At 37.4% G+C, this 19,185-nt stretch overlaps 1 protein-coding gene across 2 annotated transcripts in view; it reads left to right on the top strand.

Moving 5' to 3' along the window:
* The window catches only part of L3MBTL3 (L3MBTL histone methyl-lysine binding protein 3), a 96,893-nt gene that overhangs the window by 66,487 nt on the left and 11,221 nt on the right, over positions 1-19,185 (top strand). For both annotated transcript variants that reach the window (XM_060190484.1, XM_060190483.1), the window contains one exon: positions 7,429-7,508. In XM_060190484.1, the coding sequence (XP_060046467.1) occupies positions 7,429-7,508 (80 nt within the window). The remainder of the gene's footprint in view (positions 1-7,428; positions 7,509-19,185) is intronic.

Below are 19,185 nucleotides of genomic sequence, written 5' to 3'. Positions count from 1 at the left end.
TTCTCTGCTATTTTGATAATAGCCACTATATTTACTCATAATATTCCTTTTCTCCACTAATATGTATTAATTACTTCAGGAGAATTGCAGCTTAGTAGTCTAATTTATCAAATTATTCTATTTTTTTGGTCATAAGTTAAATAATAGTATACCAGATTTGCTTCTCTTGGGGTATACTTATGACAGTGCTATTAAATACAAGTATTATTAATATATCATATTAAAATGATTTAAACTAAAATTATAAACTCAGACGTAAATTTTTTAATGTGTTCGGTTTTATTTGTCCATTTTCCTGAATACTTTTAAAGGTGGTGATCTCCTTATGCTTCAGTAATTCTAGATAGCATTTGTAAAGACAATTCAAGGACTTAAGTTCTTGAAATACATACCTCCAATTTTTTTACCTGGCCACAGTCCAGAAATGGGAAAGAAAAACAAACCAAAACCAGCAGGAAAAGGCTGGGGCATGCAGAGACATTATTTCTATGTAAAAAGCAGAAAGCCGGGAGTCGGGCAGTAGCTCAGCGGTTAAGCGCGCACGTGGCGCGAAGCACAAGGACCAGCGGCATAAGGTCCAGTTCTAGACCCCGGCTTCATAAGAGGTGAATCAGGTCTGCAGGTGTCTGTCTTTCTCTCCCCTTCTCTGTCTTCCCCTCCTCTCTCCATTTCTCTCTGTCCTATCCAACAATGATGACAACAGCAGCAGCAATAATAACTACAATAATAATAAACAACAAGGGCAACAAAAGGGAAAATAAATATTAAAAAAATTTTTTTAAAAGATTAAAAAAAAAACTTTAAAAAGTAGAAAGCCTTACTTGCTTTTATCCATCACTGTATTCACGGTGTGCCCACTTATTACTGGAGAATACTGATACTTTAACAAAATACCTATGAGACTCAAGTAAGATAATCTAGAAAGATAAGGGTAGTGCTATTGTAAGCCACAAACTCAAACTGTATTTAGAGAAGTCACAGAAATCCCTAATTGAAGCAAAGTAATTTATTGTTCCTTATTTTTCTTCAAGACATTGGTGCTGGTTGGAATATAATTGGTTTTGGTTAGGGATTGTTTTCAAATAAAAAGTAAACAAACTTCAAAAAGTCAACTGTTCAAATGCTATCCTGTTATTATGTATTTATGCTTCTAATGTTTGTTTCACTAATATTTACCACAAAGCATAATTAGGGTAAGATAGTAAGACATCTAAAGCATGACACATAATTACAGAGAAAGAGAATGCTGACTCACAAAGAATACATTTCTCCATTTGAGTGAATTCAAGTGTCTTAATTAAAACTATGGAGTGCATTCTTGAGTAAGATTTTAGCTATAGTTGGATTTCAATTCAAGCTTAGTAAATATAGGTTGTTGGATAGTACACAGGTTTGAGTCTATCTACCATCACACTGAAGGAAGTTTTGGTTCTGTAGTATCTTTCTCTTTCTGTCTTTGCTGCTGTCTCTCTGTCTGAAAAAGTCAGCATGGAATAGTGAAGCCGTAGTGATGAGTGATTTAAAAAAAAAATGAAGGAGGGGGAACATTGGGGAGCAGAAAGAAAAGAGGAAATGTAGAAATAAATTGCTTCTCAGGTCCTGGAACATGATGGCAGAGAACCTAGTGGGGGTTGTATTGTTATGTGGAAATCTGGGAAATGTTATGCATGTACAAACTATTGTATTTACTGTCGACTGTAAAACATTAATCCCCCAATAAAGAAATGTAAAAAAAATGAAAACAATTGATGCCAACTTAATTATATATATAAAAAAGAAAGAAGTTGCATCTCAGAAATTCTCTAAAGAGAAGTCTATCCCAGATATCTAGTCCTTTGACAAGTTTTAGTTCATTTAATCCTCATTATAACTTAATGTTATATAAATGTGTATATTCAATTAATTCAACTAGTAATAGCTTATCTGAACTAGAGACTGTGCATTCTGTCTATATACTACTTAAGTGTTTGCTAAGCATTTTCATTATTCAGTCCTCAAAATGTCAGTAAGATAGATGATTTATTGCTCTTGTTTACAAATGATACAGCTGAGAAATAGGGAAAGTTGAATAGCTTGTTTAAGGTCATAAAAGAACAAATGAGTAGCAGAGCTGAAATTTGAACCAGGTCTGTACCACTGCACCAACTGTTAATTAGAATGCTTTTTTGTCATATCAAGAGATTGATAAGAGTTTTTGTGTAGATAAAAACCTTATCAATCAAATACAACAAATATTTCTAGTTATCACCTTTAAAAGTTTGTCAAGAAACTATTTTGTATTACGTTTCAGAGTATATTATAATATTGTGACAGTTTTGACATTCTCATAATTATGATTTGTTATTGGAAGATTGAATAACTAGAATGACTTTTTTGTTTAGGAAGCAGAGATTCTAGAAAAGGAATTTTAGTTTTGCATAGAAAAATCTATCCATTACAGTACCTCTTCAGTCATAATTAGTATAATTCATTTTCATAGAAATATTGGTTATACATTTAAGAAAAAAACTTTTACTTTAAATACAGTACAAGATAGGACAAATAAGAATATTAATGGATCAGTCTTCATTCCTGACCTCACCAATAAAGGACAACTTAAAAATAACATTATGAGAGGAAGTAACATAATCAAAATCACTGTTCTTCCCAGAGCCATATATTAGATATAAAGCAATCCCTATTAAGGCCCCACCAGATTTCAAGAGTAGAACTAAGACTGTAAAAGTTTATCTGGAATCAGAAAATACCTAGAATTGCCAAAGAATCTTGAGAAAAAGAACAAAACTGGAGGCATTACACTCCCAGATCTCAAACTATATTATAGTGTCATTGTAATCAAAACTGTCTGGTACTGGAAGAAAAATAGACAGACATACTGACCAGTGAGAGCCGAGAAATAAGCCCCTGCCACCTTCTGTCCCCACCCTCACCCCCACCCCATCCCCCACAGTTAAAGGCATCTACTTTTTGATAAGCCCAAATTATTAAAGGAGAGAGGAAAATATCTTCAACAAATGGTGTTGGGAACACTGGATTGAAATGTGTAGAAGAATGAAACTGGACCACTAAATTTCACCACACACAAAAGTAAATTACAAATGGATCAAGAATTTGGATGTTAGACTAGAAGCCATCAAATATTTAGAAGAAAATATTGGTATTGGTAGAACTCTTTTCAATCTAAGATTTAGAGGCATCTTCTATGACATAAGTCTAATCTCCAGGAAAACAAAAATAAAAATAAACCAGTGCTGATGACAACAAGTTGAAAAGCTTCTGCACAGCAAAAGGAATAACCACCAAAACAAAGAGAGTCCTTATGGAATGGGAGAAGATCTTCACATGTCATGCATCAGACAGAGGATTAGTAACCAGAATTATACAGCAACAAGTAAACCAATGACCTCATCCCATAATGATAGGGTATCAACAGAATATTTACCAGAGACTGAAAGAGCCCACAGACAGGGAAAAAATGTTCCAAGTCACTGATTATCTGAGAAATGCAAATGACAGTAATGTGATACCACTTTACTCTTGTAAGCATGTCATACATTAGAAAGGACGGTAATAAATGCTGGAGAGGTTTCTGGGGTAATGGAATCCACACTGCTAATGGAAATGCAAATTGATCCAACCCTTGTGGAGAACAGTTTGTAGAAATCTCAGAACACTGAAAATGGGCCAACCATATCACCTGGCAATTCCTCACTTGGGGATATATCCAGAGGAAGCAAACACACCCTCCCAAAGAGATCTATATACACCTAAGTTCATAGCTCAGGTATCTGACAAATGAGTGGCTAAGAAAGTTGTGATGTGGGGTAGGGTCCACCAAAGTGTCCTGGAGCTCCACTTCCCCAGAGCCCCACCCTACTAGGGAAAGAGAGAGGCAGACTGGGAGTATGGATCAACCAGTCAACGCCCATGTTCAGCGGGGAAGCAATTACAGAAGCCAGACCTTCCACCTTCTGCAAGCCACAAGGACCCTGGGTCCATACTCCCAGAGGGATAGAGAATGGGAAAGCTATCAGGGGAGGGGATGGGATATGGAGATCGGGTGGTGGGAATTGTGTGGAACTGTACCCCTCTTATCCTATGGTTTTGTTAATGTCTCCTTTCTTAAACTAGAAAGAGAGAGAGAGAGAGAAAGAGAAAGAAAGAAAGAAAGAAAGAAAGAAAGAAAGAGAGAGAGAGAGAGAGAAAGAAAGAAAGAAAGTTTTGATGTGCGGGGGGCCAGGCTCAGCGGGTTAAGCGCACATGGCACGAAGTGCAAGGACCAGCATAAGGATCCTGGTTCCAGCCCCTGGCTCCCCATCTGCAGGTGATAATCTTTCTCTTCCTCTCTCTGTCTTCCTCTCCTCTCTCAATTTCTCTCTGTCGTGTTCAGGAACGACGACAATAACAAAAATAATAACAACAATGATAAACAATGAGGGCAACAAAAGGGGGAAAATAAGTTGTGGTGTACATACACAATGGAATACTACTCAAATGTTAAGAATGATGAAGTTATCTCCTTAATGTCGTCTTGAATGGACCTTGAGAGAATTAGATTCAGTGAGCTAAACCAAAAAGAAAAGGATGAATATGGAATGATCTCACTCAAAGCCAGAATTTAGGAAACAGGAACAGAAAGGGAAAACGCAGAATCAAACTTGGATTGGCTTGGTGTATTGCACCAAAGCAAAGGACTGGGGAAGAAGAGCAGGGAAGTGACTCTACGGTGGTGGTGGTGGTGGGGGGGGACCAGAGGGCTTTGGCGTTCTGCTACAAAATTTGGAAAAGGGCTTAAGTTGGGGGTAGGAAAGTTTTGCAGTTTTCAAGATGAAATGAGAAATTTTATCCGTGTGTCGTCAACTGCACTGTAAATCTTTAAACCCCCCCCAATAAAATTGGGGAGGGAATAAGATTATGGCATAAGAAGTCACATTCCCTAGAATTTAATAACAAAGATAAGTGCAGTAGTCTAGAAAAATACAAGGTAAAAACCAAGCAATTGAATCATATTGTTCTTTAGTTTTTTTTTTAATTTCAGTGGCCATAATAATAGAACATTTTAACAGTTGCTAAGAAAAATCAAGCATGTGAATAACATTTTGTGTATAGGGTATCCTTAAGAGTGTTAGCTTTTCTTTAAGTGCTTCCACATTTGTGGATGTGCTTGATTAGGATTTTGCTCACTTCAGTGCTTCTACTCATCTGTTTTCATAATGCTTATTCTAATAAACTATTCACATATATATCTTCTCCACCCCTCCCATTTGCTCTAGCTTAAATAAATGGCTTATAGGAACCCAAGGGGCTTAACTTATTTTAATTTTGAGGAATTAGCAGAGTCAGTAAATAAATTGGAAATAAAGTATTCAATAAACATTAAAGACATCCTTTATTTGAATTATGGTTGATAAAATGAATATCCATCCATGATTATATGAGTCAATTTAATGAAGCATCACGAGTGAAGACAAGGAAAGTGAAAATGAAATATATAATATATGAAGCGACAAATAATTTGAAAATAATTACTCCATTTTGCTTTTCTTTTTGGGTTGAATTACAAAAATTTCAGCTTGAGAAATATTTCTGGGTCAAAGATTTTACTTTTTTAAAAAAAATCTCTGTTTTTACTTATCAAATATTTTTCTTTTCGTGAATGTAATTGGCATTTTATCTGGGTATAAGAATACAAAGAACTTTTCTCAGACTTAAGTTTTACATCTATATTTATAAAAAATTTACATCTATATTTATAAAAAATTTGTGCTTTATTAAAACCACAAAAATGTAACATTTGCTTAGCTGACATTTCTAGACATAAAGCCATCCACAAACAACTCATTTCATTGGGCACAGTACTTAACTGGGACTTGTAGATCAAAGAATATCATTTCAGTTTACTACAAAGCAAGTTTTCATAATCTCATTTTAGGATAGTAAGCTGAGTTTAATGTTATATTTACCCAGTATACTTTCAGCAGTGCTTTTATGGAGAAGATAAACTTTCAGTTATCACTTCTACTATAATATCTTTTCTCTAATTATCAGTGATTCTTTAATGTTTGTTTTTACTAAAACTTCAGCTTTCCACTTTCTGTGCATTCAGTGCTTCCATAATCATTTCATTGACTTCTCTTGAGAAATTAATAATGTGTCACACTGGTGACTTCCTTCATTCTCAAGTAAATAAACAAGTATCCTTCAACCACAGTGGTAGGTTGTTTTTAGTATGAATTGATCCTGGTTACTCAGATTCAAATATAATTTCACATTTTTCACTGGAAATATCTAAGTAGTAACAAGTTCCTATTTAGTGCATGTCAACTGTGTAAGCATCATTATTATAGTTCCAAATCATGAATGAATTAATGTTCTTGTAATTAAAACTATACAACTCTTTTTATATTGGTTTGCCCTGTTATTAAAACTAAATAGTACCAGTTATGAGTGTTCAAAAACTCTGAGTATATTTGTAAATGTATCAATGCATATGAAAAAACAGCATCATAAATACAGACAGCAGAGTATTACAAAGAACTAAAGTGTGTAGATCAGGTTTCATATCCTGTGTAGTTTCAGGAAATTTCAAAGTGTGATTCATTTTGAATTCCAAGAATGGAATAGATTAGGTTGAAATTTTTCAGTTCCTGAAACTTAGCATCAAAGAAAATATAAATACCCTGTGCCTGGCTGCTTTCAAGCCATATGTGTCCCTGACTTAAGGGGAAAGCTCTCAATTAAGATTCTGATGGTTTCATTCCACATCTTTGGCATATTTAGATAAACACTAGTGCGTTTCTGTTCAGAAAGAAGTGGAATTAGTTCAGCTTGTGGGTTTAACCTGATAAAGCTAGGAGAAGCTTCCTAGAATTGAGTTTGATTCTCCTGGGCTAATGTTAGCTTCAGTCTCAAATCTTAAACTGAGTAGCATATAGTTACTTAAGTAAATGCTATCGTATCTGAACACATCTTCTTTAAGTTGACATCTTAACAAACATTACAAGTAAAATTCCTCATGAATGCATGTGTGTTCCATTTTCAAGTAGAATTGATCAAGAACTACGTTTTCCAGAATAGCTCATCTAAATATCATACTGAGCTTTAAAAACGTCCTGTGTTGCCGGAGACCCTGAGGTCCCAGGTTCACACCCCAGAACCACCATAAGCCAGAACTGAGCAGTTTTCTGGTGTGGGGGTGTCTGTCTCTCTTTCATTAAAAATAAATAAAATATTTTTAAAATATAATAATTTCGGAAAAGTAAGTGAAAATAAGAAAAATTGACCTTTATAGAAGTAGGATTAAACTTCATGGTACTGCTTTCGTTGTCTTGTTTTAAATGAGGGAAATCGGTTATTAGAATGCAATTTTGAACCATTCCATAAACTATTTCTCTTATAAATGATTGGAACATCTAATTTTTTCCTCAGAGATCAGAATACTGAAGATGGCAAAGAAGACTTTGAAGGGAGAACAGAAAATGAGATGAAAACATCACATAAAGCCAGAGGTAACCATAGCAAATCTCACATTATTGATAATCTTGCTACTAATACTCAATCAAAACCTAACTAGAATATACTTTTTTTGTAATAAAGATGAGCTTCATGGGTGGTTTGTTTTTATCATAGGCAATAAAAGCTTATTGTGTAGTATAATTCATAAAATAGATTTATCTGTGCCCTATATTGACAGTTTTTTCCCACATATTCAGTATTTTATAAAAAGTTTAATAAGACATTCTGTTTAATCATTGCCATATATTTTATTTGTTTCATTCTTTTATTTTATTTACTTAATATACTTGAAATTTATTTCAGAATGTATACTGAAATTCAGAAAGAATTAACTTTGTCTTAATCTAATACCCCAGAATGAGCCATGTATGCTTTTAACCCGCTGTGCCAACATACAACCCCCTATACCCCCAAATGAAATCACTTAAATTTTAAATTTGACTGGAGAAATCAATTTGCCATACATCTTTGCTAAACAGACATTAAAATAGTTTAAACGGTGATGTAGTAATAACTTATTTGATGGCTATACTGAATCTATAGTATGGATTGTATTTATGATTACATGTGGTTATATAATTATTTATTTTTATAAAAAAAATTACAGCATAACAGGGCTGGGGAGACAGCATAATGGTTATATGCTGAGGCTTGAGCTACCAGGTTCAATCCCAGCACCACCATAAATCAGAATAGAGCAGTGTTCTGGTTAAAAAGAAAGAGAAAAGGAAAGAAAATCATATCCTGATTATGACTTTAATAATTGTCCATGGAAGTTTTTTTATGTATAATTCTGCTTTAGATTATTACAGAAGATGTGAAATGACACCTAATAATCACTTGCTTATAATCACATGTTCTATGGTGCTTTGATTTCCATATCTAATTTTCATACAGTAATTTATTGGTAATTTAAGTCATGTTCATTATTGTCTTGATTATGTTTTATATTGTTTAATGTATATAGCACCATATCCAAACCCTTCGAGTGCCAGAGTTTGAAGTCCCTGCTCTGCCATTGCCAGCTTTGCCATCTTGGAAATTTCACTGAATGCCTCACAGTACTGGTCTGCTTTACTTATCTAGAGGGATAAAGATTGTAATCGCTGGGGGTAGGGCAGTAGTGCACCAAGTTAAGCCCACTTAGTGCCAAGCAAAAGCACTAGCACAAGGAAGGTGGGTGGGGTTGATTTGCAAGCAGTGAAGCAAATCTTGCAGGTGTCTTTCTCTCCCTCTCTATCTCCTCCTCTCTCAGTTTCTTTCTGTCTCTACCCAATAAAATGGAAAAATGGCCTCTAGTAGCAGTGGATTCGTAGTGCGGGCACTGAGCTCCAGCAGTAACCCTGGAGGAAAAAAAAAAAGATTGTAATCTCATATATATTTTTTGTGGAGATCAAGTGCAGTAATATAACTTAGAATAGTGGTAGGCACACAGTAAACGCTATACAAGTTCTTGATGATTTAGATTGTTTCTGATCTTTTGAAAAAGAGGGAAAACACTTGCTTTATGAAGCCTGCTCTGTGTCAGCAGGGTTATATTGGGCTCTTACACAAAAGCATCAGCTTTGTAGTTGGTAGTTTATCTAGAATCTTTTTTTATTTTTTAATGTTTATTTATTATTTATTCCCTTTTGTTGCCGTTGTTATTTTATTGTTGTAGTTATGATTGATGTCGTTGTTGTTGGATAGGACAGAGAGAAGACAGAGGGGGAGAGAAAGATAGACACCTGCAGACCTGCTTCACCACTTGTGAAGTGACTCCCCTGCAGGTGGGAGCCAGGGGTTCGAACTGGGATCCTTACAGCGGTCCTTGTGCTTTGCGCCACGTGCGCTTAACCCGATGTGCTACAGCCCAACTCCACTGCCTTTTTTTTTTTTTTTTTTTTTTTTTTATTTATTTGTGAGAAAGACAGGAGAGAAAAGAACCAAGCATCACTCTGGTATGTGTGCTTTCAGGGATTGAACTCAGGACCTCATGCTTGAGAATCCAGTGCTTTATCCACTGCGCCACTTCCCAGACCACAATTTATCTAGAATTTAGGAGCATAGCCTACATTCTTATGTCAGCACTGCTAATTGCTAGCTTTGTAGTTGGTTCTGGGCAAAGTGGTTTTTTGTTTAATTTTTAAATTATCTTTATTTATTGAATAGAGACTGCCAGAAACAGAGAGGGTAGGGGGTGATTCAGAGACACAGAAACAGAGAGACCCCTGCATCCCTGCTTCACCACTTGCAAAGCTTTCCCCCTTCAGGTGGGGACTGAGGGCTCAAATCTGAGTCCTCACGCATTCTCAACCAGGTGAGCCACCACCTGGCCCCTCTGGGCAAAGTTGTTAATCTCTCTGTGCCTCAGCTTCCTTCTGCATAAAATTGGTATGACACCTGCATTAACAGATTATTCTAAGGACTGAATGCATCAGTTTCTGAAGTTAGCTGCTCATAGTAGCAGTGACTGTTGGCATAGTGATAATGTTGGGCCTTGCCATGTATGTGACTCAGGTTTCAACCCCAGCTCCACGTGGGAGTGCCATAGCACCAGGGGGAGCTCTAGTACAGTGATTACTTTTCTTCCTATCTGAATGAAAAAATAGTCCAGCAGTGGTGGAATCTCACATTCCCAAAACCTCAGCTCTGGGGGAAAAAATCCATTAGCTCATAATAAAATGTAAAAGAAAGTGATAGTGGTAGCAATAGTAGTAGTAATTGTAGGCTTTTCACGAATAAGTATCTACTGAAAAATTAAAATACTGACCATTGAAATTCAAATAGATTATTTTTTTAAAAAAACTTACAGACCGAACTTTATTTGAGGGAGTGGATAATTTGATGTTATTTATTAGTCTCTTCCTAATGTGATCTATTTAACTTTTTAAAAAGTTTATTTGTTGATTAGTGAGAAAGATAGGAGGAGAGAGAGAAAAGACCAGACATCACTCTGGTACATGGGCTACTGGGGAATGAACCCAGGACCTCATGCTTGAGAGTCCAATGCTTTATCTACTGCGCTTCCCAGACTATTCTATTTTAACTTTCATTTTAGTTGTTGAACCTATTTTAACATTTTCTTCAAGGTCATGTGTTTATATAAAGTTTAGACTTATTGTAAGATATAGACAAGTTATTTAATTTTCTTTTTCTTACTTACAAAGCCTATCCATCAACATGAATATTTTACCCGTTTTTATTTTTATTATTGAAAAAAAAAACTTCAAAATCCCTTTCTTTAAAAATGGTTGCACATATGCTCCAAAGTGGAGGTTATGTCTGAATCTCTCATAGCCTCCTAAAATGAGCTTGATAGCTTTCCTTTTACATGTTTTTGAAATATTTTATATAAAACTACTACATAAAATCAGTTTTATTTGTAGTGAAATGTTAGTCTTGATCTCCTACTTTCTTAGCTTTAAATTCCCTTTATCCTTTTTGTTTTTTAAAAATCATATGGGAACATTTCTTTTTTTAAATTTTTTATAAAGTTTTTAAAAAATAAATATTTACGTATTTATTTTCCCTTTTGTTCCCCTTGTTTTTATTGTTGTTGTTAATGATGTCGTTGTTGTTGGATAGGACAGTGAGAAATGCAGAGAGGAGGAGAAGACAGAGGGGGAGAGAAAGTTAGACACCTGCAGAACTGCTTCACCACCTGTGAAGCGACTTCCCTACAGATGGGGAGCCGGGGGCTCAAACTGGCATCCTTAGCCAGTCTTTGCACTTTGCACCATGTGCACTTAACTCACAGCACTACTGCCCGACTCCCTATGGGAACATTTTTTTTAAAATTTTTTAAAATTTATTTAAAAAAGGAGACTTTAACAAAACCATAGGATACTAGGGGTACAACTCCACACAGTTCCCACCACCAGATCTCCATATCCCATCCCCTCCCCTGATAGCTTTCCTATTCTTTATCCCTCTGGGAGTATGGACCCAAGGTCATTGTGGGATGCAGAAGGTGGAAGGTCTGGCTTCTGTAATTGCTTCCCCGCTGAATATGGGCACTGACAGGTCGATCCATACTCCCAGCCTGCCTCTCTCTTTCCCTAGTAGGGTGGGGCTCTGAGAGCTCCAGGACACATTGGTGGGGTCGTCTGCCCAGGGAAGTCTGGTCGGCATCATGGTGACATCTGGAACCTGGTGGCTGAAAAGAGAGTTAACATACAAAGCCAAACAAATTGTTGAACAATTGTGAACCTAAAGGCTGGAGTAGTGCAGATGAAGTGTTGGGGGCCCTCCATTTCTTATTTCTTATATGACAAGTGGCTGCACAATTCTCCCACCTCTAGCTTAAGCCTCTTTCCAACAGCATGCATCAGGACAGCAGTCTTCTCTCCATCCTTGTCTTCGCCTTCCTCAGAGGCCTTTCCTCGAATGCAAAACATCACAGCTAGTCCAACTTTCTCATTGTGTTTTCCCTTTCTCTTTTTGTTTCTTAAGTTTCACCTGTAAATTCATCTGGTATTGTCCTTCTCCTTTTGACTTACTCGCAATTATTATGATTCCTGATTTGTTTCATGATATCTTGCTTGCCATTCATCTGTCATTGGGCATCTGGGTTAATTCCAAATTTGGGCTATTACACATTACATATTGTACTCCTGTGAGCTGTAGATGTATGTCGATCTTATTTGGATGTGTGTTTTGTTTCCTTTGGATAAATTCCCAGGAGAGAAATTGCAAGGTCATAGGGTAGGTCCATTTTTAGTGTTTTGAAAAATCTCCAGATTGTTTTTCACTTGGGCTGAACCAATTTACACTCCCACCAACAGGGTAGAAGGGTTTCCTTTTCCCACTTTCTCTGCAACACTTGTTTCTGTCTTTTCTAGTTTATAACACTGTCATAGGTGTAAGGTGATAGCCCATTGTTGTTTTTATTTGCATTTCTCTGATAATCAGTGACTTGAAGCATTTTGTTATGTGGCCCTCTGGATCTCTTCTTTGGTGAGGAGTATATCCATGTCTTCTCCATTTATTATTTATTTATTTTAATTTTTTTACTTATTTATTGCCACTGGGGTTATTTCAGACTCAGTGCCTGCCCTACAAATCCACTGCTCCTAGTAGTCATTCGTCCCTGACCCCCTTGTTTTTGGTAGAGACATAAACTGAGATAGAAGAGAGGGAGGGATGAGGGAGAGAGAAAGAGACCTGCAGCACTGCTTTACCCCCTTTGAAGCTTACCCCCAGCTGGTAGGGACTAGGGGCTTGAACCCAGATCCTTGTGCATGATTGTATTTTAGTTTGGTGTGCCACTACCTGGGCCCCTTCTCCCTATTTTTAATGAGGTTGGTTCTTTTTGTTTTGTTTTGGTTTTGTTGAGCATTTCATCTAATGTATGATGTGTAAAAATCTCTTATTCTTTAGGGTGTCTTTCTGTTTTGGTAATGGTTTCCTTTGCTGTTCAGAAGCTTTTCAGTTCGATGTAGCCCCATTGATTTACTTTTTTTTTTTCTTGCTGTTGAACTCATATTTTTGAAGACATTTCTGAAGCATAAATTGTGAAGTGTTCTGCCAGTGTTCTTGTATGTATTTGATGGTTTCTGGTCTTTGTGCCATTTGGAGTAGACTTTTATGCATGTGGCATTTGTAATTTGTGTGTTCAACCAGGTGTGTCACTGCCCAGCCCCCATATGGTATTTGTTTTAACCCAAATTCCCCAATACTACTTATTGAAGAATCTCTTCTGGGTCCTCTTGTGAAAAATAAATTGTTTATAGGTATGGGGGTTACTTCTGGGCTTTTGATTCTATTCCACTAGTCTGTGTGTCTTTGAAGACAAAGGTATCTATTTTTTAATATTTTATTTATTTATTAATGAGAGGTATAGGAGGAGAGAGAAAGAACCAGACATCACTCTGGTACTTATGCTGCTGGGGATTGACCTTAGGACCTCAGGCTTGCGAGTCCAAAACTTTATATCGACCACGACAAAGGAATATTTTATACTCCTATGAGAACATCATTACTTTGATACCAGAAGAAGACTGAAAAACAAAAATAAATAAATACATAAATAAATGGAAAGATGGAAAACAACAGGCTAATATCCCTGATAAACAGAGATGCTAAGATAGTTTTAAAAATTCTAGCAAAGTGAATACAGTAGTAAATTACATTAACAAGGTTGTACATCATGACCAGGTGGGACTTACTCTAGTGGTATAAGACTGATTCATTTTATGTAAATCAGAAAATGTGATATACCACATAAATAAGGAAAACCAAAAGTTACATGATTATTTCAGTAGATGCAGAGAAAGCCTTTGACAAGATTCAATATCCTTTCATGATCAAAACATTTAAAAGGATGGGGATAGATTAAAAATTCCTTAGGAGACCAACAGCCAAATCACAGTCAGTGACAAGAAACTTAAAGCTTTCCCTCTTTGATCAAGGGCAGGACAGGGCGCCCACTGTCATCATTACTTTTTGGCATAGTCTTAGAAGTTCTAGCCATAGCAGTTAAGCTAGAGAAAGGAATTAAACGGATGCAAACTGGAAGAGAAGTAAAACTGTTTGCAGATAATAAGATTGTATGCATAGGAAATCCCAGGGAATCTGGTAGCAAACTCCTGGAGATAATTTGAACAGTATAGAAGATGACAGGCTACCAAATTAATATATATAAATAGTCGCGTTCCTCTATGCAAATACTTAAATATTAAATTGGTCTTCAAATTTAATGTATTCCCAGGAAAATTTACTTACCTGAAAGCCTTCTCTCTCATGGGCAACTGACCTACAGAAAGGGTTGTGTTCTATTTTGTAATGTGCTACATTCTCAGGCTTGAGAATCAAGCTTGTGGTACCTCCTTAACATTTGGTTTGTTATTTTAGTCACTAACCTTGAAATAATCCTCAGACATCTTTCATGCCTGAGTTAAGTATCTTGAAACTAATTTTATCTACTTTGCTAAGTGCTGTGATCCGTTTATCTTAATCATTATTATTGTTCATTCTTTTATGCTTAGTCAGCAGTTAATAAGTCCCTCTAAAGATCTTTGTTTACACATGTATCCAATTCTTTTCTAGCTTTGCTTTTTTCCTTTTACAAGAGCATATTTTGTAGACTGTCAGTCTGAAAGTATTACTTTTCACTTGTCCTTCTTTTGATTTCTGTGTTAAGAAGTAGTTTATAGGGGTTTGGGCGGTAGGGCACTGGGTTAAGTGCACGTGGCGCAAAACGCAAGGACCCCGGCATAAGAATCCCAGTTCAAGCCCTGGCTCCTCACCTACAAGGGAGTCACTTCACAGGCTGTGAAGCAGGTCTACAGGTCTCTCTCTCTCCCCCCTCTCTGTCTTTCCCTCTTGTCTCCATTTCTGTCCTATCCAACAACGACGACGACAACAACAATAACTACAACAACAATAAAACAACAAGGGCAACAAAAGGGAAAATAAATAAATTTTTTTAAAAAGTAGTTCATAAACAAGGTTCTTTTTCTCTTTTTTTAAATTTTATTCATGACTTACTATTGGTTTACAGAATTATTCTATAACTATTGTCTCTGTGTGCTCTCTTTTTAAAATTTTTTAAATATTTATTTTTCCCCTTTGTTGCCCTTGTTTTTTAATGTTGTGGTTATTATTGTTGTTATTGATGCCATCGTTGTTAGGTAGGACAGAGAGAAATGGCGAGAGTAGGGGGAGACAGAAAGGGGGAGAGAAAGGTAGACACCTGCAGACTTGCTTCATCGCTTGTGAAGCGACTACCCTGCAGGTGGGGAGCTGGGGGGCTTGAACCTGGATCCTTATGGGGTCCTTGCACTTCATGCCACGTGCGCTTAACCCACTATGATACCACCTGACTCCTTTTTTAAAAAAAGTATTTTATTTATTTTATTTTTGAGAGAGATGCAGAGAGAGAAAGACACAGAGAGAAACACCATAGCACTGCTCAGCTCTGGCTTATTGTGGTGCGGGGGATTGAACCTGGGACTTCGGAGCCTCAGGCATGAGTCTCTTTGTATAACCATTATGCTATCTACCCTTATTTATTTTTTAATGGTCTTTCTTTCTCTTCCTTTCTAAGTCACACCTGCACCTATTACTACTTCCAAATATCCTTCCTTTTTTCATCTTCTCTCTCTGTGGCGTGATGAAGTTGGAGTTCAGAGCCCTCTGGTCATCTTTCCCTGTCATTTATTTGTCTCCTGCTAGGAATATGGCCCAAAATTCTTTTCAGGGTGCAAAAGAGTTCTACCTTCTGTAATTGCTTCTCTGATGAATTTGGGAATCAGCAGGTTGGTCCATACCCCCAGCATGTTTCTATCTTTCCCTAGTAGGGTAGGACTCAGGAGAGGTGCAGTTCCAGGACACACTGGTGAGATTGTCTGCCCAGGGAAGTCAGGATAGAATAGTAGCATCTGCAACTTGGTGGCTGAAAGGCAGTATGAGATAAAGCAGGACAAAGTGATTAATGAACAGGAACCCAAAGTAGGAATAGAACAAATGAGATCAAAGATCTTAGGGGTAGAAAGAAGTAAGGAAGTCTATTTTGGGTATCTTCCTAGGGGGCTGTGACTTTCATAGTTTTTGCTTGAGTTTGGTAACTAACATGGAGGTAGACAAAAATACTGTCTGGGAAGATGGTGTCAGAGTTGAGAATAGGACTAGAAGTTGGACTGGGGCAGAGAGTAGCTCCCAAACTTGAAGAAAATTATTACTAAAATTAACTGTTTACTCCATCAACCTTACCAGATACATTTAGCACAGGAGCCTGTATATCCTCTGAATGCCTGTTAGCCTGAACTTAAAGTTCCTGGTCACAGCTGGGAACATTCTGTGCTGCACTCATTTCAGGACCAGTCTTTTTGAGTGGCAGGGTAGGATGACCCCACCTCCCTTCAGAGAATGGAGCAGTCTCTACCATTGCTGCTTAATAAAGAGGACAAATTCCTGGAGTGGCCCACGAGAGGTCTTAGGGTAATGTTTCTGATGGAAGTCACTGGTCACTACCAGTGATGATGGAGAGAGTGATCTGTTAGAGGTCTAGGCCCATCATGTTTGTGTGGCAATCCAAAAATTCCCTAACTAGGGCCACAGATGAGATGGTCTGGTATTGACCAAAAAGTCAATTATTAAGTGAGTCAGTCTCTCCTTATCCAGCTTTTGTAGTCCTCTCTTTATCTGACAAGCTTGGACTTTCTTCCAGCTGTTAAAGCCTTGATTGCCATTTGTTGTATCCAAACTGGCATTAGGTTTATGAGGTCTGCCTTCTTTGGACCTTAATACTAGATTGCCAAGCTTACTTGGTCTGTGTCTCATGGGTTAGAAAACAGGATATTTTCTTGAGGCCCTTCTGCTAGGATTCCAGCTTATTAGGTCCAAGTCTAATCATGGAGGCCTATTAATCATTTTTTACATTGAGTTATAAGTTGCCCCCTATAAGCAAGGTTTTTCATATGACCGGTAGACATAGGAAGATATTGCCAGTTTCATTACTCTTTAAACAAATTTCTCTCATAACAACAATATAATACATACGTTAGTGAATAGCTAGTGTGAAAATAATAACATGTATTGAAGATACAGAGCACCAGAAACATTCTTAAGGAGTAGTAGAGTGCATACTACATTACTTTTTTGAAAAAGTGGTACGATTTGTTGAAGCTTAATGTATATAAATTTCACACTTCAAGATACATGCAATAAAGATAACTGCATATGTTTCAGAAAAAATTACTGTTAAGATGTTCATACTGTACCATTGGTAATAACCAAAAATTAAAACAACTCAGATATTCATCATCTCCATGTTAATTGTAGAATATTATAGCAGTGAGAAATCTAAGTAAAGAACAGCAAATGTGGATGGTTCTCACACACACATTTTTTTGAGAGAAAAGAAGCTAACTATTTTTTTTTTTTAATTTAAGAAAGGATTAATGAACAAAAACATAAGGTAGGAGGGGTACAACTCCACACAGTTCCCACCCAATCTCCATAACCCACCCCCTCCCATGATAGCTTTCCCATTCTCTAGCCCTCTGGGAGCATGGACCCAGGGTCATTGAGGGTTGCAGAAGGTAGAAGGTCTGGCTTCTGTAATTGCTTCCCTGCTGAACATGGGCGTTGACTGGTCGGTCCATACTCCCAGTCTGCCTCTCTCTTTCCCTAGTAGGGTGTGTCTCTGGGGAAGCTGAGCTCCAGGACACATTGGTGGGGTCTTCAATCCAGGGAAGCCTGGCCAGCATCCTGGTGGCATCTGAAACCTGGTGATTGAAAAGAGAGTTAACATACGAAGCCAAACAATTTGTTGAGCAATCATGGATTCCAAGCTTGGAATAGTGCAGAGGAAGTGTTAGGGAGGTACTCACTGCAAACTCTAGTGTACTACTGCTTTCAGGTATATATTTTGCAGTAGTTTATGGATACATGTGCACATAAGCTCTCTCTCACAGAAACTGGTGTATATCTAGGTTATGGGACTTTGTTAGAAAGTGAACTACCTGAGATGAAATTAGAGTGTACTATAAAAGGAAAGGTCTCACCCGAGTAATGAAGCTGAAGGGTTGTCATTCCACACGTGAAGTCTCTGGACACAGTCTGAGGTGAAGCATGTTGAGGTGGCAATCGTTGCGTTGGTTAGGTTGTGATCGGCGGGTGCAATATTATTTGGTTTGGATTGGGAGATGCATACGGGAAAGTGGGCCCTATCCAAGGGTTCCAGGACTGGGGGAAGTAGGAGCTCTATAGTGGGGATGTGAGGTTCCTGCTGTCTTAGGGTTCAAAAAGACAATCGATAGTTAATGTTATCATCACATTATTTGGTAATTGAGTTAACTTTGAAAAGTCCTTTTGTTATGGTTTGCTGTACAGTATCCAGTATCTTGTATATAGCTGTGCTATTGGATGCTTCTAATCTACTTGGTCTAGGCTTTTGAAAGAGTCCGCATATCAAATACATAGCCTATATATTAAAAGGATTCAGTTTGTGTTTTGAGAAACTTTGAGACATACAATTGATTTCCCCCTCTCATATTAATTAACTACTGATTTATATGTCTACATTTTGCTAGGAGTGTACATAAACACCATTCCCACCACCAAAGGACTGTGACCCATCCCTCCCGCCCACTCCCACCCCCCAATGGCCCAGGAAGCTGCATGTCTACCCCTCACCACTGGGTTTTTACTTTGGTGCCCTACTTACAATTTGATCAGGTCCTGCTTTTAGTTTCCCTTTCAGATCTTCTTAATCAACTTCTGTTGATGAATGGGATCATCCCATACTCATCTTTATCTTTCTGACTTAGTTCACTTAACATAATTCCTTCTAGCTCTGTCCAAGATGGGTCAGAGAAGGTGGGTTCATTGTTCTTGATAGCTGCATAGTATTCCATTGTGTATATATACCACAGCTTTCTCAGCCACTCATCTGTTGTTGGGCACCTGGGTTGCTTCCAGGTTTTAGCTGTTATGAATTGTGCTGCTATGAACATAGGAGTACATACATCTTTTTGGTTGGGTGTTATGGAGTCCTTGGGGTATAACCCCAGGAGAGGAATTACTGGATCATATGGAAGGTCCATGTCTAGCCTTCTGAGAGTTTTCCAGACTGCTCTCCACAGAGGCTGGACCAATTTACATTCCCACCAGCAATGTAAAAGGGTTCCTCTGTCCCCACATCTCTCCAGCATTTGTTGCTGCTGTCCTTTTTGATGTATGCCA

Source organism: Erinaceus europaeus, chromosome 4 (genome assembly GCF_950295315.1).
Source record: "Erinaceus europaeus chromosome 4, mEriEur2.1, whole genome shotgun sequence".
In the NCBI taxonomy this organism is placed as follows: domain Eukaryota; kingdom Metazoa; phylum Chordata; class Mammalia; order Eulipotyphla; family Erinaceidae; genus Erinaceus; species Erinaceus europaeus.
This window is presented reverse-complemented; position numbering and strand designations above follow the sequence as displayed.